The sequence below is a fragment of the Cololabis saira genome, chromosome 21, assembly GCF_033807715.1.
Source record: "Cololabis saira isolate AMF1-May2022 chromosome 21, fColSai1.1, whole genome shotgun sequence".
Classification (NCBI taxonomy): Eukaryota; Metazoa; Chordata; class Actinopteri; order Beloniformes; family Belonidae; genus Cololabis; species Cololabis saira.
Genome location: NC_084607.1, coordinates 34,068,768 through 34,094,624, shown reverse-complemented (window position 1 = coordinate 34,094,624; position 25,857 = coordinate 34,068,768). Strand labels below are relative to the sequence as shown.

The 25,857-nt window shown below is 42.7% G+C and overlaps 1 protein-coding gene across 3 annotated transcripts in view; it reads right to left on the bottom strand.

The window, feature by feature from the left end:
- The window catches only part of LOC133422209 (zinc finger protein 239-like), a 55,497-nt gene extending 29,975 nt beyond the window's left edge, over positions 1–25,522 (bottom strand). The window contains exons 1-3 of one of the 3 annotated variants that reach the window (XM_061712154.1): positions 25,454–25,522; positions 25,226–25,332; positions 1,687–1,931 (exon numbers count right to left, since the gene is read on the bottom strand). In XM_061712154.1, the coding sequence (XP_061568138.1) occupies positions 1,767–1,931; positions 25,226–25,297 (237 nt within the window). In that variant the 5' untranslated portion in view covers positions 25,298–25,332; positions 25,454–25,522 and the 3' untranslated portion in view covers positions 1,687–1,766. Of the gene's footprint in view, positions 1–1,686; positions 1,932–9,938; positions 11,693–25,225; positions 25,336–25,453 lie in introns of those variants that run through there. The other 2 variants (XM_061712153.1, XM_061712152.1) reach the window with 2 other exon arrangements.
- Between the last annotated feature and the right edge of the window lie 335 nt (positions 25,523–25,857).

Here is a 25,857-nt window from a genome sequence, read left to right as displayed (position 1 = left end):
GTCCTCCTGAACCGTCTCCTGAGCTGTTGTGTTCTCTCCAGTCGGCTGTAGTTGAAGATCTGTACGGTTCCTCCTCAAAGACAATCCACTCTCCGTCTGGATCCTGTAGGAACGTGCAGGGGTGTTTCTAGACTTCCCCCGGGCAAGAGAGACCATGGGGCCCCCCAGAATCATGATGAATGAAGTCCAGGAACACAGAACACAATCTTTTATTAAACAATTAAGATAAATAATAAATAACATAACTTTCTTCATGCAAACTTTACATACCTACTAACATACAAGTATTATGTGGCTATGAATGTGTTTAGAAGAAAATGGCTGAATTCACTTTACACAGACTTTAATGTTTAATGATTTTTTGTACCCTCTGTCTGTTGTCTGTTGTGCTATGGACCTTGTGTCCTTAATAAAGTTTATTATTATTATTATAATGTGCAGTAAACTTGCTTGATGGATGACTGGGAGTTTGGGATATAGTGGCAGGCTGGTTTGCAGCACTACTTTTTTATAATGTAACACACGTAGCTTACACATTCCCTCTTACTCTTATTCTTTTCCTCCTCTTCTTGTTTTTTTTTTTTTCATGTATTGTTCATTCGGTTCATTTTTTTCAAATTGTGAATCACTATTGCCGCACATCGATGCTGGCTATTAAGGGCGCCCCAATAGGGAGATTCTGCAGTGTCTATGGGGGTTTCAAGTTGTGTCGCTGATATGGAGCGATATCAGCCGTCTGTCGGGCCCCCTACTATCCACTAGCCAGTGACAACTTGGAAAGGGCCCTGTGCAGGGCATTTCTGATGCATTGTGGTTGCAGCGTCTAAAGTAGTTCTGTTATTTTGTCGTCAGCCGTCCCTCGGGGCCCCCTTCAGCTCGGGCCCTAGGCAATTCCCTGGGTTGCCTGCCCCGTGGCGGCGCCTCTGATCAGCTGTGTGCCGGCCAACGCAAGGTATGTGTATATTAACTTGTGGTTTCTGAAAACTCCTGAGACAGTTTCAACAGAAAACTACCTGTTATTCACTTATTCACGATCGTCCATCACGCCAAATGTAAGAATAAAAGTACTTGAACTTTTTATGAAATAATTTTTAGTTTGTTGCTAACTGATAAAAAGTAGCACGTTAACTACCAGCATTGATACTAAGCTGGCATGTACATGTACAGTACAATTACACATATCCAAAGATGTTAATATGAAAGATTTAACTTTCAATCAACTCTTGTTTAGGGTATTACATGCTTTTTTTCAATAACTTGTTGCACATTTATTTTTCATGTAATTTATGGATTATTGATTTCAGTACTTTGCCATAGAAGTGTGTAGACTGTAGAGTGTGCGTTTGTGTATTTTTTTGAAAGCGTTGCTAAGAAACAAGGCTAACAAGGATAGGCTTCCACAGGGACGATGTAGGATGTCGTTGGTATTGTCCATTTAAAAGTTAAAATCCACCATGAGTATTGTATTAGTAGAGGGTGTGGACAGATGCGATAGGAGTGCAGCAAAGTCATTTAGTTGGAGGGGAATGCTCCATCTATATGTGAAAATGGTAGTTTTCAACAGCTTCATGCTCTTCTTTTAGTCCAAAACATTGCCTCAATGTGACGGCTCTCACACGCGTATTGTGTTTAGTGTATGGGTCTAATGGTGTAGCTGAACCATTCTGTTATTCTGTCTTTTCCCCTCTTTGTTTCTTAAGGCTACCGCTGACCCTGATGTGGATCTGCCAGAGCTGCATTTCTACTTTTACGACCCGCATCAGACGTCACGTACCGATATTGACTCGGTGGCGGTGCCACTGGGTTTTGGCTTTGCTTTTCAGAGTGTTGAAGACTCCCAGCCGTCCACCTCTGCTCCACAGGCCGGACTGGTGGAGGTGAGTGCTCCATTTGTAGGTGCAGGTGCTGGTTTTCAGCAGCTTCACATTCTCCTGTTGGGCAGAAACAAAACATTCCCGGTTTGATTTAATTCACACATTGTAGAGGACAGAGCACAGAACGCGTGCGTGCGTGTGTGTGTGTGTGTGAGAATGTGTGCGTGTGTGTGTGTGTGCATGCGTTTGCGTGTGTGTGTGTGTGCGTGCGTGCGTGCGTTTGCGTGTGTGTGTGAGAATGTGTGTGTGCGTGCGTGTGTGTGTGTGTGTGAATGTGTGCGTGTGTGTGCGTGCGTGTGTGTGTGCGTGCCTGAAAAAACGTGAAAAAAAACTGAAAAAACCTGAAAAAAAACTTGAAAAAAACCTGAAAAAACCTGAAAAAACTTGAAAAAAACCCTGAAAAAACCTGAAAAAACCTGAAAAAAACCTGAAAAAACCTGAAAAAAACTGAAAAAACTTGAAAAAACCTGTATAAAACCTGAAAAACCTGAAAAACCTGAAAAAAACTTGAAAAAACCTGAAAAAAACCTGAAAAAACTTGAAAAAACCTGAAAAAACCTGAAAAAACTTGAAAAAACCTGAAAAAACTTGAAAAAACTTGAAAAAACCTGAAAAAAACCCTAAAAGAACACTAAATGAAGGAAGTGAATCAGACCTTTTAATCTGTGCCTTTGTTGGTGTTTGTTGTAGAGACTGGATGAGGAGAGCAGCTCAACTCCAGACTCCGAGGAGCCTCCAGACAGCAGAGTCTATGAGAGTGATGACGACCCCCAGCCGTCCACCTCTGCTACACAGACCACACCTGTGGAGGTGACGTCTCTATCTGGATGTTTAAATGTTACCTTTCACCTGCTTTATACTCTCCTGTTAAGCAGAAACAATATATCCCAGTTTGATTTACCTCTGGTAGAGAACCAGTCTGAACGGACTTTAAATGAAGGAACTAAATCCGATCTTGTAATTTGTGTCTGTTCCAGAGACTCTGGGATGAGGAGAGCAGCTCGACGGACTCACAAGAGCTTTCAGAAAGCAGAGTGTACGAGAGTGATGACGACCCTCAGCCGTCCACGTCTGGGACACAGACCGGACCTGTGCTGGTGGGTTCTCTATCTGGATGTGTAAATGTTAGCTTGCACCTGCTCCACGCCCTTCTGTTGGTCACAAACTGCATCTGTTTGATTGATCCCACACTAGTGTATCTTATCATAGTGCATCAGTGTGAACGGCGTGGATGAAGTTTTCTCTTTTTCCCTCTTTGTCCCTGAAGGTTCCTCATCACCCCGATCCGTCCTCGCTTCTAGTCTTTCACAACCTTCGTGATATGCCATCTTCTGTGGTTGAGGAGATGAGGGCAGCAACATTGCAGTGGATTACTGACTCTCCGTACACGCGGGAGATGTGAGCTGTCCACCTGAACACACCAACACACACTCATGCACACACACACACACACACACACACACGCTAATGCCTGGAAGTCTTCCATTTGTCGTTCAGTCTTTTCTTCTTTATTTGGTGGAGTGGAAAACCTTCCTTTCTTCTGCTCTTTCTAAAAAAAAAAATAAAAAAAAAGAACTTCTACCATTGATAAGTTGGTTTAGGTATGTACATAGTTTTTATCTTACAGAGTTAAAAAATATTATTTAATAACTTGTTAGATTGTAGATGTGCTTTGCTTTTTTCCAGCTCTATTTTCCTTTTTTGAGCAAAAAAAATTAATATATACTTACTACTATATAAAATTCATATATATATATATATATATATATACACATATATATATACAAATATATATATATACACACATATATATATACATATATATATATATACACACACATATATATATATATATATATATATATATATATATATATATTATATATATATATACATATATACATATATACATATATGTTAGTCTTTCCAAGTGTAAAGTTGGGACTACATTATGTTTGTATTTATGAAGGAATGTTACATTCAGGTCAAAAGATTTTGTGGAAAGTTGAATAAACATTGGCATAAAGCAGCATATTTGCCCTTTCTCATTTTGTTAACAGTATTAAAAACATTAAAAAAAAATGCCTTGAGGTAATTTAGAACAGCACAAAATGTGTGAATAAATATGCAATAAATATGCAATAAATATGCGATTAATCGCAGTTAATTACAGAAATCATGGATTAATTAAGATTAAAAATTGTAATCGTTGGCCAGCACTAATATATATATGACATCAAACACCACGCTTTATGTCTTTACTTTTTTTAACTACTTTTTCTTTCTCTTTAAAAAAAACAACAAAAAAAAAACAACAAAAAACACTTTTTCTTTAGTAATGTTAAGATTGTTTGAAAGTTACGGAATGATTGTCGATGTATTTGATTAGGACTGTAGATTACCTAAAAGTAAAAAAATACAGAGCTTTAGGAGGGTCTGCTGACAATATTCTATCCAGCTGTTATTTACTGCAGTTCATGTATGGGTTTAACTACTGAAATAATCCTTCTTTTTGATACTTTAATCAGTTTGACCAATTAAATTATCGTTGTCTATAATTGATCAATTCTATACATTATTTCAACTGATGTATCTTGTAGTGAATGTGAGCAGTAGTAAACATAGCTGGATGGATCATTGTCAGAGGGCGGGTTAGGGAGGGCTGACCCTCCTAAAGACATTTTATTCCTTAAAACTGGGACAAATGTTGATACCTTTCCTTTTTTAAACTACTTTTTCTTTCCCTTTCAAAAAAACAAAACAAAAAAAACTTTGTCTTTAGTAATGTGAGCAGCATCTATCTATCTATCTATCTATCTATCTATCTATATATCTATCTGATGTGTATAAGACTGGACAGAACAGACTTCTCAGCTTGACAAAGTTCATGTAGTTCAGTGTTTGCAGCAGACGTTGTATATCTGCATCCACATCCCATCAGCTGACTGTGGAGCGCAGCCTGCCGTTCTGGACAGGAAAGCCACTACATTCTACAAACTTCATACCACAGAGCAGCACTAACCTTTAATTTGACCCTCTGAAGCAATTTGGATTTTTCAACATGAATGGAAAACTGGACAAAACTTTGTCCTTTTCAATGGTCTGGAGAACTGCTACAAAGTATTTTGATGAAACTACAAATTTCATCACTCCCTGAGCCGGCATGACAAACACTGCACGGGACATGAGGAGGCTTTGGAAGCTTCAGCTAGCACAAGTAAGGAAACAGAAAATGCTAAAGTAGAAAGAAAAGGTTCCAGCCTCATCTTGGCCACAACTCAGCAAAGGCCAATAGCTTCTCTATCGGGACAAGATAAAGATGTTGGAGCAAAGGTAGGAGATACCAAAACAACAACATTTGTTTACCAGAGTTGTACAACAAAATAAAATATGATGTTAAGAAACAGCTATAAAAATACAGAGTGACCAGCATTAGCAACTGATGCCTGGATGTCACAGGCAACAGATTTATGTGTGACGATGATGTTTCCTCCACATTTCTCCAGACTGGGGCGTTAAAGAGTCCCTTTTTACAGACCAAGTGAATCCCACAGAGGAAAGCACATATTGAAAGAAGCTTGTGTTGATGAGGAACCAAAGAAAGATTCAGCCCTGCTGACTGACATTGTGAGAAATGTGAGCGCAGCTGGTGGGCAAGCAGAAATGAGCCCCGACCTCCTGCTTTGCTGACACATTACAAGAAATATCCCAGAAAAAGTAGATGAGGTGTGAGAACTCTAGATGAAGCAATGAAGCAGGAAAAGGATTCTGGGATTCTGTTTGCTGATGTTTGAAGCATCTGTGCTTTGTGTTTCTGAATAAATCTCCCAAAACGGTGGAAAGACTTAACACCTCTTTCGCTGCCCACTTCTATCCACCACAACAACAATTCAAACAACTCTTTGAGGCATCTCTTGAGAACACTTATTAGTTGAAGTGTTTAATTGTGACTTTAAGAAATGCTGTGCACACCTGCATGACCTTCTCCACACTGCATCACGATCCTGACAGGATCTTCACAAGCATCTTAGCTGAAGCCGCCGCTCGGCTCAACAAGGTAACAGCCCAACAAAGAGGCCCCTTTAACCCAACACCACTTTGTTGCAGTGTTTTCTTACTCATTGCCGTCTGTAGGGAAATCAAACACTGTGACATAATGCACTGGCTGTACTTACCACCCCCTCATCAGATTTATTGTCTATTCACAATTTATTTCAGAATTTATCCACAATGTGCATTGTGTTCTAAATCTTTGTTTGTGTACTTTAATTGTAGAAATTTAGTTGGGAGACGTCCAGGGCAGACAGATCCAGCTCAAGTGGAAGCTGCTCATTGGGATCCAGCCATCCGCATTGTCACCACGCAGACCCAGGATTTACCACTAAAAGGTGTGTTTATATCAACCACAGTAAAGATTTAATATGTGATGACACTGAAGCAAAAGAAAACCTCTGACGCAAACAAAATCAGATACAGACAATATTCCAGTGATGTTGTTAGTCGTGGCTGCAGCTCTGACTGTAGTTTAGACATGACTGTCCAGGAACAGACGGCATGTCTCATGCGCTCTAGTAAGGGCTGGCTGCTGTTTTCAGTTTCTACCACTAGATGTCGCCACACCCTCCATAGTAGAAATTGAATTAGAGTAGAACTTGAATTAGAGCTAAAACGTTGGTAAATTTTGATTTTGATTTGATTTATTTTGTACATGTAAAAAACAATTCAAGAGAAGATAAGAAAACAAAACAACAAAACAAAGAATTTCATACTTTAACACTTGATATCTTAATTTACATGTGCAAAAAGAATTAGAAGTGTAAACTTATTTAATCCTACCCACTAATCGTTTAACCCGTATTTATAAATACTCACACTCTGTACTCCCACTGCTAAATAACAGTATTATTATTATTATTATTATATACTGTAATTATACTCACAGATACCTATACATACATACACATAGTTGAATATTTCTATATATATATATTTGTACACACATGCCCATATAAATATTTATATAAATATACTTATTTACACCATACTGTCTCTATTAATTACATCTGCTCTATATCTATGTATATATCTACTTACACACATAAATATATATATATATATATATATATATATATATATATATATATGTATATATATATATATACACACACACACATACACACACATATACTGTATATACACATGCATACATACACATATAATTAGCTGCCCATTTCTGAACATAAATATAAACAAAACTACCCATTCACCCAAAAGATCTGCAGGCCCCTAAAAGCCGCTAAACCCCTTCCTCTTTTTACCTTGTGAAAATCCTGTTTCTATATTTGTTTTTAAACTTCAATGTTAAATCTTTACTGTCTCATTTAAATTCCAATTTAGCAATTTACACCAGCAGAAATAAGTATCCGTCACAGTCCAAACAGTCATGAACTAAACGTTACAAGTGAAATAACAGAGAAACATTTGTCAAAAACATATGTTACATATGAAAGCTGAAGGACCCGCGGGCGGGGCCCCCACGACTACGGGAAGAGAAAACTGCAAGAACGCTGAAATCCTAAATTCCTTTAAATCAATGGTAAAAACTAATTTGTTTACAACTGCCTTTGTAAACTATACTTCATTTATCTTTAAACAATGTTCATTTTGGTCCTAAATTGTAACTCTAGTTTAAGTCTTTCCTTTATTCTGACACTATTTTTTCAATATTTTTATTCTGTAAAGCACCTTGAACTGCTTTGATGCTAAAATGTGCTGTACAAATAAACTTGCCTTAAGTTGTGTTGTGCCACACAGTGGGTACTAGTTCAGTTATCAAAGAGTTAATGACTATCGGACGACAGTCCTTGATAATGAATAAAGTACATTATTTATCAAATTGAATCATCAAAATGACTTAATCAAAACAGGGCACCGCTTGATGGAATCAGGAAAAATGGTAAGTGTTGTGCAACAGGAGGGGGCGTAGTTTAGGTTATCAAGAGTTATTAATAATTGTCCTTCAACAATTATTAATAATTAATAAAGTCGATTATTTATCAAATTGAATGATCAAAATTACTTCAAAAAACTACTTCATCAAAACGGGGCACCACCTGATTTAATCAGGAAAATTATAACTTAACAGCAGAAATCAGTCTCAAAGTATGAATTATTCTACCAGAATAATAGTAAAGGCAGCTACGAGTTCGGCACTAACTCCGGCAAACCAGCATTTGTAATAAAATACGTGCAAAACAAACACAAACAACTTCTCTCATTTAAATCAATCAGAATTTATTTACATTAGGTGTCAAGCAGGTGAAAAAAACGACACCTTGGATAAATTCCGATGGCTCACTACATAGAAAAACACAAAACACTAACTATGAAGAAAAAGAACAATAAAACGTTAACTACATAAAGGAGAAAAACAATAAATCATGTGATGCAAATCTTCCGATCATCTGTGTGCGTGTGTGTGTGTGTGTGTGTGTGTGTGTGTGTGTGTGTGTGTGTGTGTGTGTGTGTGTGTGTCTCAAAACAGCGCTACGCCACGTGGAACAAAAGAGAAATAGCGGACACGGTGTTTAAACCTCGAATAACTGGTGAAGCTGTCGTAGTGTCCTTGGCAAGACACCTTACCCACCCTGCCCCGTGTGAATGTGTATGAATGTTTGGTGGTGGTCGGAGGGGCCGTTTGGCGCGATATGGCAGCCACGCTTCCGTCAGTCTGCCCCAGGGCAGCTGTGGCTACAAACGTAGCTACCACCGGGGAGAATGTGTATGAATGAATAATGATCTCTGTAAAAGCGCTCTGGGTGCCTAGAAGGGCGCTATATAAATCCAAGTCATTATCATTATTAGCGGCGCCACGCGGGTCTAACAAAGGTCGGTACCATTAAGTTTACCGCAAGCATAACAACTTAAAACATACTGTATGCCAATAACGCTTTTTTCTTAATTTGGTCCCTTTTCAGAATGTGACGTGGTAGTCACTGAAATCTAATGCTTTAGTGTCTGCTCAGTTGCTTTTGACTCAATATTGAAATGTAGTGTTAAATAAAGGGAATTGTTCAACAGAATGAGGGCAGTACAACACAGACTTCACTTATCTAGTGTGAATCAGCTGAACAAAATACAGATGTCATGGTGTCATTTTAGAATTATTGCAGGTCCAGAGCTAATTTAAATCCAGCACGAATAATAATGATAATAATGACTTGGATTTATATAGCGCCCTTCAAGGCACCCAGAGCGATCATTATTCATTCACACAGATTCTCCCCGGTGGTAGCTACATTTGTAGCCACAGCTGCCCTGGGGCAGACTGACGGAAGCGTGGCTGCCATATCACGGCAAACGGCCCCTCCGACCACCACCAACATTCATACACATTCACACGAGGCAAGGTGGGTAAGGTGTCTCGCCCAAGGACACTACGACAGCAACTGGGACGGAGCGTGATTCGAACCGCCGACCTTCTGATCTTTGGACGACCTGCTCTACCACCTGAGCTGCTGCCGCCCCATAGTACATATGGTGATAAAAACCACATGAAAAACGCACTACTGTGTCTCTTTTCTAATATTCTAACCGTCTTGTTGTGAGTTTGCAGTGAGCAGGAAACTGAAATCCAGCAGGCAAACAAAGAACTTATTTAAATGTCTTTCTAGACGCATAACAATGAAACATAAACTGGTGAAAAGTCAAATTTACCGTATTTTCACGACCATACGGCACTCCGTATAAAAAAGGCGCAGTATCAGTTATGTGTGCCATTACTGTATTTAACACACAAATACGCCGCACCGTACGAAAAGGCGCCGTCTACACACATATATGGCGCGCCGCCTTACAACAACACACACACACACACACACACACACACACACACACACACACACACACACACACACACACACACACACACACACACACACACACACACACACACACACACACACACACACACACACACACACACACACACACACACACACACACACACACACACACACGCGTATTTAAAAATAGAGCAGGAGCAAAACTGAGTTTGATTGTGCTTTATTTAAGTCTTTATTACAATCATTATTGCATTAATCAAACCCATCGAAGTCCTCATCCTCCGTTTCTGAATGAAACAGCTGCGCTAAATCAAATATGCCAGTTCCACTTTCCTCTCTGTCAGAGTCACTTTCCGTGCCGTGCGGCCCCTCGGAAATGATGCCGGCTTTTGCGAAAGCTCGAACAACAGTCCCAGCAAACACGTTAGCCCACGCATCTACAATCCATCCGCAGACTGTGGCGTAACTTGCCCGGCGCTGCCTTCCACTCTTTGTGAAACTGGTTTCCATCGCTGATCCATCGCTCCCATGCCGCTCGCAGCCTCACTTTGAACGGCCGCTTCACACCAACGTCCAGCGGTTGGAGTTCCCTTGTCAGACCTCCTGTCAGGACTCAGCCCGCCGGGCTTCATCCGCAGCCCGATCGCGTTGAGACCAGGAGAACAGCTCAGAGCTGCGCGCTCGGCGATGGGCACGAGCTGGGCGCGCTCTGACGCTCTGAACACTCAGCTGCTGCGCATTAATTAATTTGTTTATGGGAGTTAAAAAGAGGGACTGCCAACAGCTCGTGTGTCCTGGCTACGCTAGAGAGTATGGTTACTGTTATTTATTAAAAAATATATATATAACAGTAACCATACTCTCTAACAGTTATCCTGGTCTCAGCGCGATCAGGCTGCGGATGAAGCCCGACGGGCTGAGTCCTGACACCTCCCAGAATAACAGCAAGCGCAGCGTTCATTTGTTTCACTTCTTTTTCCACATCGGCTGTGAGATGGGCATGTAACAGTCACAGATCAACAGCGATGGTGATTCATGAAATCACCTGGTCGTTCTCATGGTGGCTTCAGGTACATCCGCAAATCACGCGCCCATACTTCTCCCTTTACTGTTCTCATGGTGGCCTCAACTACGTCCGCCTTACAATAACGACACACATTGGGCGCGCCACACATTTTGGAAAAAAAAAAAAAAAAAAGGCTATAAAAGAAGAATATGCGCCTTATGGTCGTGAAAATACGGTAAGATAAAAACTTTTTTCAGTTGAAACTGAAAACAAAACTCTGGATTTCATGTCTAAATTGGTACCTTTAACTGAGCTCTCTGAGTAAAAGTTGCCCCACACTGATAACAGACAATTTTTTATCCAGTGTGAATACGCTGATGACGCCTTAGATTACCTAGTAGGGTAAAAGCTGCCTCACACTGATCACATCTGTAGGGCTTAAATCCAGTGTGAATACGCTGATGACCCCTTAGACTATATTGTCGGGTAAAAGCTGCCCCACACTGATCACATCTGTAAGGTTTATCCCCAGTGTGAATACGCTGATGATTCCTTAGATTATCTTTTTTGGTAAAAGCTGCCCCACACTGATCACAGCTGTAAGGCTTCTCTCCAGTGTGAATACGCTGATGATTCCTTAGACAATATTGTTGGGTAAAAGCTGCCCCACACTGATCACATTTGTACGGCTTTTCTCCAGTGTGAATACGCTGATGACTCCTTAGATCACCTTGTTGGGTAAAAGCTGCCCCACACTGATCACATTTGTACGGCTTTTCTCCAGTGTGGATACGCTGATGAATCTTTAAAATAGTTGATGTGGTAAAAGCTTTCCCACACTGTTCACAGCTGTACAGCTTCTCTTCAGTGTGAATCCTCTTTCGGACCTTCAGACCTGGTGAAGTGGTGAGGACTTTATCCCTCCTATCACAGCAGTAACTTGTGGTTCTCTCTTTGACTTTATGTTTCTGTAAGGAAAGAGAAAAAGACTTAGATCCTGTTGTTGGCTGACCGGACAAATCCTTTTTCAGTTCAAGTCAAGTGCTGTCTGTCATGTTCGCAGTGAAACAATGAAGAGTTTTATGTCTGAGTGCTATGTTAAGCATGCTCTGTTATCAATGGCTCTTGACAGCCAGAAACATTAAGATAAAACATCTCAATATGTCAAAACAAAAGTGTGAAGGGCTAAAGTTACCCACCCTCAGAACAAAATCATAACTTGTTTATATAAATTCCTTGAGATGACTGATGGTGTGTTTAATGCATTCTGTACAAACTCAAAATGTCCTTAGTCAGCACTTCTTCTGCCCTGACCTTGTGTGTGTGGTACACAGTGTATACAGCGAGCTAAACACACTCCAATAAAGACCCCGACGCAATAAGGATAATTTAGGTATCTATAGTTGAAGTACTTTAGTGAAATTGCAACAGAAACAGCAACACAGAAACAACAATAAATGTCAGCCACAGTAGTTACATTAGATAGATCAGGGGTAGGCAACCCTGGTCCTCGAGTGCCACTGTCCTGCATGTCTTAGATGCTACGCTGCTTTAACACACCTGATTCTAACTAATCATCGTCATCAGCTTGTCATCCAGGGCTGCACAATTCTGTTAATGACACAGGTACTTTTATCACGGTGTGCTGAAGCAGGGTAGCATCTAAGACATGTAGGACAGTGGCACTGGAGGACCAGGGTTGCCTACCCCTGAGATAGATTAACACCAATTATACCACGGTCTGTGTGAATAATTGATTCTGATTGGCTGGCAGGTGTACATTAAAAGTGATAATCTACACCTAGAAAACAAGTTCGGTCAAATTCCCTGATATCTTTAATATCATTGCGCTGGATCAACTGCCAGGTGGTAACCACGGCAACAGAGATTGAGAGAAGAAGAGCTGGCTACCTCAGGACGGCGACATGAGTGATTTTGTAATTTCTTTTAAACTTATTTTGTGAATTTAACAATTTTGAAGACTGGTATGCATAAGAGGAGAGAAAAGAAAATATCCGAGCGGAGCTGAGCGGACTAGAATATCTCCCGTTGCTAAGTCGTACCTCAGGTCCGTCCTAGTTACTGGAGAAGTCAACACTGTGTTCTTTGCATAAGGACCTTATAGGACGGTAGTGATTTTTCCAGGTATTACTCAGACCCTCAGGTGTTACCAGGGAAACTGAGTTGTGGTTTGTTAAAAAACTTTGTAACTTCGCTCAGCTGTGGCTTGTTATAAAACTAATGATTTCAACTGAAAACACATTAAAGCATGAATAACTGATTCAATATTAATTTTCTTTGGTAAGTGACCATGGTATGAGCGGGATAATGCCCTTTGAGGTGTACATTAACATAAATATATGGACTTCGCGGAGGCAAACCGTCCTCTGCTTCGCGTTAGATGGTTCACGCCCCTGTGTCGTCCATATATTTATGTTAATGTACACCTCGTCTGGAATTATCCCTTACTTGTAGTATGACCATCTTTACAAAACTACCTTAATATGTGTAAGTGCCATGTATAGCTTATAATTTAACTCTTTTATTGCATAATATGCCTTGTTGTTTCAAACAGAGGGAATATATTTCAATTAAATTTTGAAAGCTATTATTTTATACTTTATTGATCAATACTTAAATAATACTACTGAGAATTATTTTGCCTTAACGGTTTCTGTAGTTTGGGCCTGTGGGGCTTCCGTAGCAGGAGGAAGTGCGGGACTGTGTTTTTTGTGAGTCATTAAATAAACAAGTGACGGTGGAGCAACACAGTGTTTTAGCGTTCTGTTGCCGTACTCAATGTGTAAACAATCAGGCCCCATTTACAAGGCTATTGCCCTCATGCAGGGAGCGAAGGGTTGAAATCCTGGGGCCTCATGTACAAAGAGTGCATGGATTTCAATGTGAATCCGTGCCTGGAATTCTTGCGTATGCAAAAAAAATTCTGATGTTCAAAACTGCGCGTACGCCCAAATCCACACGTTTCTTTGAACATCACAATCAACGTGGATTTGAGCACACACGCAGGAGCATAACACTCCGCCCTGTCTCCTCTCTCAATAGATATATTTGAATATGATAATGAGGATAATTATCTGTTCATTTTCACAAGGAACTTGCAAAGATAATAAAAAAAAAAAAAAAAAAAAAACCTCCTGTCAGAAGTTGAGGCCTGGAAAAAATAATTTATTTGGGGGCATTTCTTCCGATTTAAGCTGCATTGCATTATGGGTGTAAGCGCCATGCATTTTTTATGTATTTCTTTTACTGCATAATATGCCTTGTTGTTTACACAGAGGGAATATATTTCAGTTTAAATTTTTCAGAGTTATTATTTTATACTTTAGTGATTAATACTTAAAAGCAGCACAACGTAACTTTCAGTTTTTGTTGAGTTTGGCGGCTCCTTTGGACGAAAGCGGTAGTGCTTTACCAGAAAGAACATTACGTTTCCCATGAGCATCAGCGGGTACTGCCGGAAAGATCCTGTCCCGTCGCGTGCATTTGTTTTGATAGTGAATGAAGACGGGACGGACTTTTCTGTTTCACCAAGTGAACAGACGGAACACAAAAAAAAAGATGTTAAACTGCTGGAAAGGAACTGGAATTTACCGGGATACCTTAAACAAAGAAGCCAGGAAGCAGTATATGGAGAAAATAATGATTATTAACGGTTTGGATCCATATGAAATCCCTTCTAAAGAGTGGAGCTCCTCGTCGGAGCTCCACTCTTTAGAAGGGATTTACTGCCGCAGTTCTGCACAACCCACATCTTAGGCTACCTTGTTTAGGAGTGTTTGGCAGCTGCTTTGGTACCGTATTTTCGCGACCATAAGGCGCACATAAATTATTATTATTATTTTTTTTAAATGTGCCGGGCGCCTTATGAAACGGTGCGCCGTGTCTATTACCTGAATTATGGTAATGTAAGGCCGGCCACCATGAGAACGCTAAAAAGAGAAGGGGGCGGGTGAAGCCCCCGTGAGTTGCGGACGTGAATGAGACCATCCACAGAGCTGTTTAATGCGGAAACAGACGATGAAGACTTTTAAGGATTTGCTTGATATGTAAAGTGAAATAAAATACAATCAAACTAAGTTTTGCTCCCTTGTGTGTGTGTTCTGCAGCGCGTGTGTGTTTTGCATGTCGGGAACCGAGGATGCACCTGCCGTGGGGTTGCGGGGTCCGATCGCCGCATCCCCGGGGCAGATCAGGCTGAAATGCCGGTGGTCTTTCCCCGGGAGCCCCTGCCGGTCCCGGCCGGTCGGAACCGGTCACATTCCCCGGTTGAAGCTGCGGTGATGCGCGCTGCTCCAGCCCGACTTCCTGGTTCCCAAAGCGGGATCCGATCGAATTATCCTGGTTCCCGGCAGGGCTGGGACAAAAAAATCGGCCTGGGCATTTTGAGCCTAGACCGGCCCACCATGTATTGATGGAAAGAAAATGAAGCCTATGAATGAAAACAAACGTTCTTGTGACACCGCTTGTACACTGTCTTGTTGGTGTGTATGTTCTTGTCTAATAAACCTAAACCTACACCATCCCCCCCAGTCCCGTTATAGATGTACTTAGTACTGTTTCTGTGTAGACCAGCAATGTATGGCAAGCCGTTTTAACATTTAATAGCTAGACTGGATATGTGTTGCAGATATCTGTAATTCAATTCTTCCTAGTCAAAAAGAACATTTCAGATATCTACAATGATATATTAACCCATTTTAAACAGGGGGAACGCATTCCGACAGCGTGAAATACTGCTGTCAGAATGCGTTCCCCCTCTGTTTATCATGAAGGGATGCTCACACATCTTTCAAATTCATACTGCTGACTTCTTTCACCACCACAGATAAGTCCTGTGACTTTCAGGCTGATATCATATTTGACCATTTTAAACAGGGGGAATGCAGCGCTGCCTCTGTTTTTACTAACTAATGACCATGAATTGCCTAAACAGTGGGTTCTTCCAATATATGTATATATACACAAAGTCTTTGCTGCGATGGCATCACTGTAGGTAAACATTTCTCCAAAAAGATTGATGTATTATTTCACCCACCCACTATTAATCACAGCATTATTAAAATTTATTGACAATCAGGAATCCAAACACCACTGTCCCTGTCAAAAAAGCAACTTAAATTTGGAGTTGGTAATTTAGTTTTATAGAATATATAAGATATTGAATATGAACTCATCATTCTTCAAATAATATAAATAATATCAATAATAAGCCACGCGCTCTAATGTTGTGACTACTCCAGCCAGAGCTGCCTGGGAGACTTGCGAGGCCCTGTGAGGAATGGCCGGGGGGGGCTCACGCGCGCAAATTTTTTTTCGGTTTTTTGGGTCGGATCGGGTGTCTATATGCGCAATTTTAACTCTTCAATTAGCAAAATACTCGACACCTTACCCTGCCTCATCATCATTTGGCTTGCCTCGACGCGGGGCCCCACGGCTGCTTGAGACCCGGTCAGATCGGTGATTTTTGTAACAAATTTATCGAACGAGCCTTTCAGAGAGGCATTAAACTCTTCCATTTTCTTTAGTTTTTTTTCTTTTTTCATCCCCTGATGGAAATTTCCTGATTCTGTCTCGTTCTCTCGACATTGTGTGACAGTTTGTTCCAACTCCACCCGTCTGGATCAGAGCAGCTTGTGTCTGCGCTTGGTCTGACGCAGTTGTACTGAACAACAGACACGCGCATCATTGCACATATATTTATTGATATGCACAGACTAGTACACATTTAGGTCTGTAATGGAACGTGACTGTTGATATTTATAAGGGAAAAAACGAAAAAAAAAAAAAGAGAAAAAAAAAAAAAAAAAAACGGCCCGTAGCGCGAGGCCCCTAGCGGTCGCACGGTTCGCACACCCCTTGCGGCGGCCCTGACTCCAGCCCATAACCAATCTAACTCATCATAACCAATCGGCCAGTGGTACCAGTTGTTGTCAGGTAAAAAACAAAATCAAATGGGGCGATGGGGCTGCCCGGGCCAAAAGAAAAAAAAAAAAAAAAAATTTTTTTTTTTGGCCCGGCCCAAAATCACCATCGGCCCACCGGGCAATGCCCGGTATGCCCGATGGCCAGTCCACCCCTGGTTCCCGGCCGCTTTGGGAGCAGGGATTTCTGGACTCCGTCCCAGGTCGGATCAGCTTCACCCTCTGAGATTTTCAGCTAAATCTGTCGGTTACAAACCCGGTACCGGATCCCCAACATGCGCGTGTGTGCGTTTCGCGGCGCGGCACACACACACACACACACACACACACACACACACACACACACACACACACACACACACACACACACACACACACACACACACACACACACACACACACACACACACACACACACACACACACACACACACACACACACACACACACACACACACACACACACACACGTTGCGCTTGCCTGCCACGCTGATGGACAGAAACGCCTATGGTGATTTAAAAAAAAAAAAAAAAAACTTTGCATAAGACGTTTCCAGCCGGAGTCATTATAAAGGCGAATGAAAAGGGGTGGCTGGATGATGAAGGGATGATGATCAAGTGGCTGAGAAAGGTCTGGAAATTCGGACTGGCGCAGCTGAATTAGCGGAGCTCCTGTCGGATACAAACCCCGGTACCGGATCCCCGACATGCACGCGTGTGTGTGAGCGGGACCAGCGCGGGGGAGCGGAGGAGGACCCGGGACCAGCGCGGGGGAGCGGAGGAGGACCCGGGACCAGCGCGGGGGAGCGGACCGGGACGCGGGACCAGCGCGGGGGAGCGGACCGGGACGCGGGACCAGCGCGGGGGAGCGGAGGAGTCACTAAAAATCCACGCCCCCACAAACTTTGGGGAACGCGCATTTGCAGGAGTCGAGTTTTCCAGGACATTTTGGACAGCACATTTTCAACAAATCTACCCCATGTCTCATTCACCTGTAAGCGAGGCCGGTTTTAGGGGGGGGGGGGGGGGGTGGTCTGCGCCCACCCAAACGTGCGTCCTGCCCACCCAATCAAAGTTATGGGGATCCTTTATTTTTTTATAATTTAATTTTTTTATAAATATAAAAAAATATCACAGAATATCTATACCGTTTCTGATTGGGTGGGCACTGCGCATTATTTTTAGACACAACAAAGAACGCATACCGCAAAAGTTGTGTCTTGGCGGAGGGACCCGACGTCCCAGCAAAATGAGCACAGCAGAGAAGTTCAGAACAGCACAGAGCACACACTGAAAGCTGATTTATGGTTCCGCGTTACACCAACGCAGAGCCTACGGCATAGGGATCGCCGTAAGGCTGATTTATGGTTCTGCTTTAAGGCCCTGACACACCAAGCCGACTGTCGACTGTCGGGCCGTCGATGAGCGTCGGTGCGCGTCTGTCGGCCTAGTTTTCCCGGTGTGTCCCGCACGTCGCCACAGGTCGGCCGCCCGTCGGCAGCTTTTCAGCCAATTCGACATGTCGAATCGGCGTCGGCCATTGGTCAAACAGCTCACTCTGTGATTGGCTGTTCAGACCTGCGTCGATTTAACGCGGAACCATAAATCAGCTCCCGAGCCAGCAGGCAGGCAGAAATCTCGGAGCAAATTTCTTAACAGGCGTAGCTACAACTACAACTATTAAACCAACATTTATCTTCCTAAATGATTTATTTCAGCCAGCGGTAATTCTCCACAGAGCTGCAGGTTTCTCCCCGGGACGACGGCAGGTTGACCTGGCGATCACGTCTGTACGTGAGCTGCTGCTGCACCACGGACCGGCGGCTCTTCTCCGAAAACATCGCAGCAAATTGAAACGCAGACTGCGCAGAAGGTTAGTTGGCCGTTGGGTGTCGTCTTTGCGGTGTGTCCAAGTACTTCATTTTGAGCCCGACCCAGCCCGACACAGGCAACACGAGGCGACACAGCAGTCGGCCGACAGCGGGCGACGTTGGGTTGGTGTGTCCTCGGCTTTACACCAACGCAGAATGGTGCGCGTCGCCGCGTAGCCGTGCCTCCAGAGCCTCCAGGGCACCGCAGCACCGCAGCCACCGTCCGTGGCAGACCCCAGTAGCGGACAACTTGCGCCGCAGAATCGCACTTTGGCTTTCTTTTTTTAGCCTTTTTAGCAGGGCGAGCCGTTACATTCGACGTGAAGCCGGGAGCGGCGGGGGCCCTCCGATGTCAGGCTGCGGTTGCCAGTCGGTCTGGAGGAGCGGGGGGGGCGGGTTACACTGGGACACTCTGAAGAGGAGGACCCGAGGAGGACCCGTGGGAAGCGGACACGGGGCTGGAGGCAGGCTGGAAGCAGAGTGCAGGCTGGAAGCAGACATAACGTGACGAGTGTGCGCATGGGAAGGAGGGGGGCGTGGGCGGGACTTAAAATGAAGGCATCTGATTGGTTCTTTCCCCCTTGCCAAGCCTCTGGTCCTCTGACCAATCCGTGCCATTCGGGGCGCAAATAACAGATTGGTCAGAGTTTTTACAGGATTAAAGCTGTCAGAGAGGTCGGATTTTTTTCTTTCCTTTTTCTGAACACATTATTCACTGGCTACTCTCAGGATGGAAGGACCATTTCACCCAGTATAACAATAAATGTTTTTGAATACAATTACAGACTATACCTTTAAGTCTAAAGATAGTCACTACAATGGGTATTGTTGTCCTTTGCTTTGTGTTGCGTTCCGTGAAGAATTGTGGGTTTATTATGATCGTAAGGGTTTGTGAATGTTTATGGGCAGCGTTAGTGCATCATTACACTCTCCTTTTCTTGTTTGTATTTTAAGAACCGACACCAGAACTAACTTGGTGGGACGAAAAACGGCTCCGCTTTGTCAGACGTATTATATTTTTTTTTTGTGATCAACTTTTTATTTATTTTTCATTTATATATATATATAGAGAAGCGTCCCCACAGTCCAGGGAGAGAAAAAAAAAATACAACAAAACACCACCTGCTCAGATGCTTCTTCCCCCTTCCTTCCCACACCCTCCCACTCCCACCAACCCACTCCACCCCCACCCCATACCCCCCCAAATAATGAATCCAAATGCAGAGAGCCAAAAAATAAATAAATAAATTAAAAAAAAAAAAAAAAAAAAAAAAAGCACAAAACAGCAGCAACAAAACACAAAGCACTACACCACTCCCAACCCCCTCCCCTTGCCATCCAGGAATCCCATGACATTCCCATTCACTAAATAAGCCATTCTAAACATAAAACCAAACAGACAAAGATCATGTAAACCATGGACGAGTTGGACCACAAACATTCATAACCTCTCAGAAATTTTCTCTAATAGATTTGACCAGCAATTGATATTTGGTGATTTGGCATGATGTAGACGAGCTGTAGAAAGCTCAAGCTGTGCAATATCCCGGTAAGCAATAAAGCCATTCCCTCACAGACAGTGCATGTGGTGGTTTCCAGCGACAGGCTATCATTCTTGGCTTCTGGCTGTAACACCAGCCAACAATAAACACTTGTTGTTTATAGTTAGTTTTAGAGATGAGGTGTCATTAAGTAAAAGCAAAGCTTGTGAGTGAGGAATGGCCTTTCCAGTTAAGTTAGACATGATACACGAAACATTATTCCAGAAACTATTTACCTCCGGACACTGCCAAACCATATGATAGAAAGTAGCAATGGTATTGTCTGGACAAAAATCACAGTATGGATTATCTCTGAATTTCATTTGTTGTAGTCTCCGAGGAGTTAAGTAAGATCTATGAATAAATTTGTAGTGTATCATTTGATGATCAGGATTTCTGGAAGACAAAGATACATTTGACCATATAGTTTGCCAATCTAGATCTGAGGGAGTACTAATATCCGTCTTCCAGAGTCTATTAAGAAATAGAGGTTTGTATGACGCCTTGGTTATGAATTTATATAAATAAGAAACAATACCATTGTTTTTGCCTTTAGTGTCAAAAAGAGCATGGAGAGGATGGTTTTCCAACTCAGTGCCCCACGGAACACCTTGAGCGCGCATTGCTGCACGTAACTGTAAATAAAAGTAAAAAGTACCTGGTAGGTTGTAAGACCTATCTAAGTCATGGAATTCACGAAGCCCACTTCTTCCTATGATGTCTTTAAAAACCCAGACTCCTTTATCCCTCCATTTTGGGTCAGACGTATTATATTATCTACTGATGGATTAAGCCCAATGTACACGTTTATTGAGTCTTACACATTGTGGATGTCCGCGATCACCTCTCTCATAAGTAAAACAATGTGAACAACATAAACTTATATTTAAAACATGAAGCATCACGATCTGATTCCTCTGCTGCAGAAATAAAGACAAGTTGTGCCAACGGGATTATCGAGGTGCAAACGTGAGAAATAAAGAACAAAGTTGCTGTAACTTGGAGTTGTGCAGCTGCAGGAGGAGAGACCGGTCTAGGTCCCGGCCTCCATCGCCAGGAGGAGAGACCGGTCTAGGTCTCAGACTACATCACCGGAAGGAGAGACCGGTCCAGGTCCCGGCCTCCGTTACCAGAGGAGAGACCAGTCGAGGTCCCGGCCTCCGTCACCGGGGAGGAGAGACCGGTCTAGGTGCCGGCCTCCATCACCGGGAGGAGAGACCGGTCCAGGTCCCAGACTCCATCAACGGGAGGAGAGACCGGTCTAGGTGCCGGCCTCCATCACCGGGAGGAGAGACCGGTCTAGGTCCCGGCCTCCATCACCGGGAGGAGAGACCGGTCTAGGTCCCGGCCTCCATCACCGGGAGGAGAGACCGGTCCAGGTCCCAGACTCCATCACCGGGAGAAACTGCTCTTCTGACTCGCTCTGTAGAGTCTTTTTCTTCTAAAGCCCGTGGTGCAGGTGTGTTTTTTTCAAGAGAAGAACACAGTTATGGGTCGTTGTTGTCACTCCTTTTTCTTCTGGGCAAAAAGATTCTTATAAACCACCATGCTGCCGGCTCATTGGCCGTTCCCAGCATTGTTGTCACAAAAATAAGAAAAATAGAGAAACATATTCTCTCATTAACAAAGCATATTTTACATTTTTACACGTTACATTACATTTTATTGTTATTTTATTGTCTGAAAAATGGCTCAAATATGTTATTTTGTAATTTGAATTTTTTTTCATTTGTTTTGTTGATAAAAAAAATATGTCTTTCTTTGTGAGGGGGGATATATATTGTTTTTCGACACTACCTTGTTCTCTATAGCTGATATAACATGAATTACTCCTATGTGGGATCAATAAAGTTCTTATTTTTGCCGTCTGAGAAAATTAAGTACCGTATTTTCACGACCATATGGCGCACTGTGTGGAAAGGCGCACCCTCAGTTTTGTGTGTCATTTTTGGTTTTAAAACACACATACGGCGCACCGACCCAAAAGACGCCGTCTACGGAGACGGAGCTGCACACACACGCACGCTGCAAAACACACACGCGCTAAAAATAGAGCAGAAGCAAAACTTAGTTTGATATTTTATTTCACTTTTCACATCAATCAAACCCTTCAAAAGGTTCATATTCTGTTTCTGCATTAAAGAATTTTAAAAAACCACCGGGGCGCCGCACATAAACCTGTCTCAGCCACCAGCCCTTTTCATTTCACTCTGGCTGGAAAAGTCTGTTTAGGCAACGCTTTTCTTTTAAAAATCACCATAGCCGGCAGTTTCTGTCCATCAGCGTGACAGGCAAGCACAAGACTAAATACACTTTTCATACCCCGTTGTGCTGCGGATCCCGACCGCGCTGGTCACGGGTCACGGGTCCCGCTCCGCCCCCCCCGCGCGCTGGACCGGGTTCCCGGGTCCCGGTCCCGGTCCGCCCCCCCCCCCCGCGCTGGTCCTCCTCCGCCCCCCGCGCGGGTCCCGCTCACACACACGCGCTGTCGGGGAGCCGGTACTGGGGTTTGTATCCGACAGGAGCTCGGCTCCACTGATTCAGCTGCGCCAGTCCGAATTTCCAGACCTGTCTCAGCCACTTGATCATCACCATCCCTTCATCCAGCCACCCCTTTTCATTCGTCCTTATAATGACTCCGGCTGGAAACGTCTTATTTAAAGTTTTTCTTTTAAAAATCCCCATACAGTTTCTGTCCATCAGCTGCGCCAGGCAAGCACCACATAAATAAGTATGTGTGTGTTTCCCACCGCGAATACACACATGCGCATGTCGAGATCCGGTACCGGGTTTGTAACCGACAGATTTGGCTGCAAATCTCGGAGTGTGAAGCTGATCTGACCTGAGACATACCCCAGAAATCTCTGCTCTTAAAGCGGCCGGGAACCAGGTCGATCGGACCGCTTTGGGAACCAGGAAGTCGGGCTGCAGCAGCGCGGATCACTGCGGCTTTAACCGGGGAATGTGGACGGTTCCGACCGGCCGGGACCGGAGGAACCCACATGGACTGGTAGTAGGGGCTCCCGGGGAAAGACCACCGGCATTTCAGCCGGATCTGCCGTGGGGATGCGGCGATCGGACCCCGCAAACCCACGGCAGGTGCATGCTCGGTTCCCGACATGCAAAACACACGCGCGCTGCAGAACAAGTGTGCTTATTTAAATAGAGCGGAGCAAAACTTAGTTTGATTGTATTTTATTTCACTTTACACATCAAGCAAATCCTTAAAAGTCTTCATCATCTGTTTCACATTAAACAGCTCAGTGGAGTCTCATTCACGTCGCAACTCACGGGGGCTTCACCCGCCCCCTTTACCGTTCTCATGGTGGGCGGCCTTACATTACCGTAATTCAGGTAATAGACACGGCGCACCGTTTCTTAAGGCGCCCGGGACATTTAAAAAAAAAAAAAAATGTGCGCCTTATGGTCGCGAAAATACGGTATATTATATTTGGTGCCTAACTGTTTCCCAAGTATATTAGTGCGTGTGTGAATGAATAAATGAGACGTAAAACATACATTTCTTTGTAGAAAGGTGCTTTATGAAAATAAGTCCATTTACTTGTATTAGTTTGCAGCCCAGTCTTGAACATCCAATATGGCGGCGACGTCAGTAGGCGATGCAATGTGCTGATTGGCTCTCCAGAAACGCTTTGAAACCCGTGCCAAAGATCGCTGATTGGCTCTTAGTTTTGGCACGTCAAAACAGTGCCATAACTCGTAGTTGTAAAAAAAGTTTGTAGCTTTTGAAAAAAAGTTTGTAGCTTTTGTAAAAAAAAGTTTGTAGCTTTGTAAAAAGTTTGTAGCTTTGTATCAATAAGTACAAATATGTTTCGCAAGTGCAAATATTTTTTTCACACGCACAAAATATTTCTACAAGTACAAATATTTTTTGCAAGTACAAATATTTTTTGCACACGCACAAAATATTTCTACAAGTACAAATATTTTTTTCACACGCACAAAATATTTTTACAAGTACAAATATTTTTTGCACACGCACAAAATATTTCTACAAGTACAAAGTTTATTTACAGATACAAAATACTTTTGAGCCCATATGCTCAGCCCCTGCCAACGGACAAAACCTCCCAAAAGTGCGCCAGCCAGAAATTATTTGTACGTGAAGGACCGCAACTTTCCACGTTCAAATCACTTTCTGAACATCCGACCGTGAGCGTAGAAAGTGCCGTAGGCACGTTTTTTGTGCGTCGCACGTTTTGTACACGAGGCCCCTGGCCTGTTGCTCTTTCCTGTGCGTCTTCCCGACTCTTATTATACCAATTTCCTGTCCGCATACTTTAAATAAAGTCCACAAGTGCCAGACCCCCCCCCCAAAAAAAACTTTTCAGGTGCAATAAAAGAAAACTGTCATAAGAAATACAAGTTGAGTTTATCTACAGTTGAACTGTGGAAATTATGCAAACATAAAAGTAAACGGTTTTGTCTGATTTGAAGCCAATTTAAGGTTTTTCATGTTCATTTAAAATGATATGTTCATTGTTACTACTACTGATGAGCCTAAGTTATTATTATTGTTCATTCCTTGACCGTTAAATGTATTGTGTTGCATTCAATACATTAATGAGAATAAAGTTATTAATCTCCAAATGGAAATGTTTATTCAGAGGTTTTGTCATTACATGAATAAAAATACTTTTGAATTTGAATCCCATCAGGGCTGGACTGAACCCACTATATAAAATTCATATATATATATATATATACATATATATAAATATATATATACATATATATATATACACATATATATATATATACAAATATATATATACAAATATATACACATATCCCATTCACTAATGCCCTGCCTACCGTATACATGTTGAGAGCATTCTTAGGACTGGTTATTGCAAAAACAAGATTGAGGAATTTTCTCTGCCTTGAATTCAGCCTCGTTTAATTGAAGGATAAATGTAAACCTCCAGACTGCTGCGTCCGTGAGCGCCGCCACATTCATCATTATATATTATATATTCAGACGTAGACCAGTTTAAAAGTCTCTTGGGAAGGTCACGTGTTTGTGTTTTCTGCTGCTCAGTTCAAACTACTGAAAAAAAAATAAAGCGTTTGGATGATCAGCAGCAACAGAAAGACCGAAGAGGAACGTGGACCTGAACACTGACCTGCAGACCAGCGGAGGAAGAGTCCGCTTTGGTCCTGCTGGACTCCTGGTTCTGGTTCTGACCCCGGTCCATCTCCTCCAAACACGTGGCCACCACTCGAGTGTTTCCTGCTGGTAAATGTAGGATTATCGTTCCGGATACATAAAATGTTCTATTTAGAGGGAAATGTTCTCCCCCCGACAGCGCTGTATTCACTCTAGTGTTTAATAGAGTCTAACAGAAACTCACCTCTTGGTAGCGTCGGTACGGACTGGATTCACGGAACCACGGCAGCTTCTTTTACTTGTTTTATTTTTTTCCCCGCTCTACTTCCGCATCTCTAGGGAGGAGCGTTTCGTTTCAGCCAATCAGAGTCGTTGTTTCGTTTCAGCCAATCAGAGTCGTTGTTTCGTTTCAGCCAATCAGAGTCGTTGTTTTGAGAAAACACATTGACGTCACTCGCAGCCTATTTAGAAAAGCAGGATTGGAAAACACTAAGGCAAGTGCTGAAGGTGTTTATGGTAGCAACTGGGAACTTTTGAAATATAAAGCTGCTGAATATTTAAGGAACTATGGTAGTACTCACACCAAAAATCAAAGATTAGAGGAAGAGAGAGTAGTCTCCAAAATAATTTTATTATCACAGAAGAGCC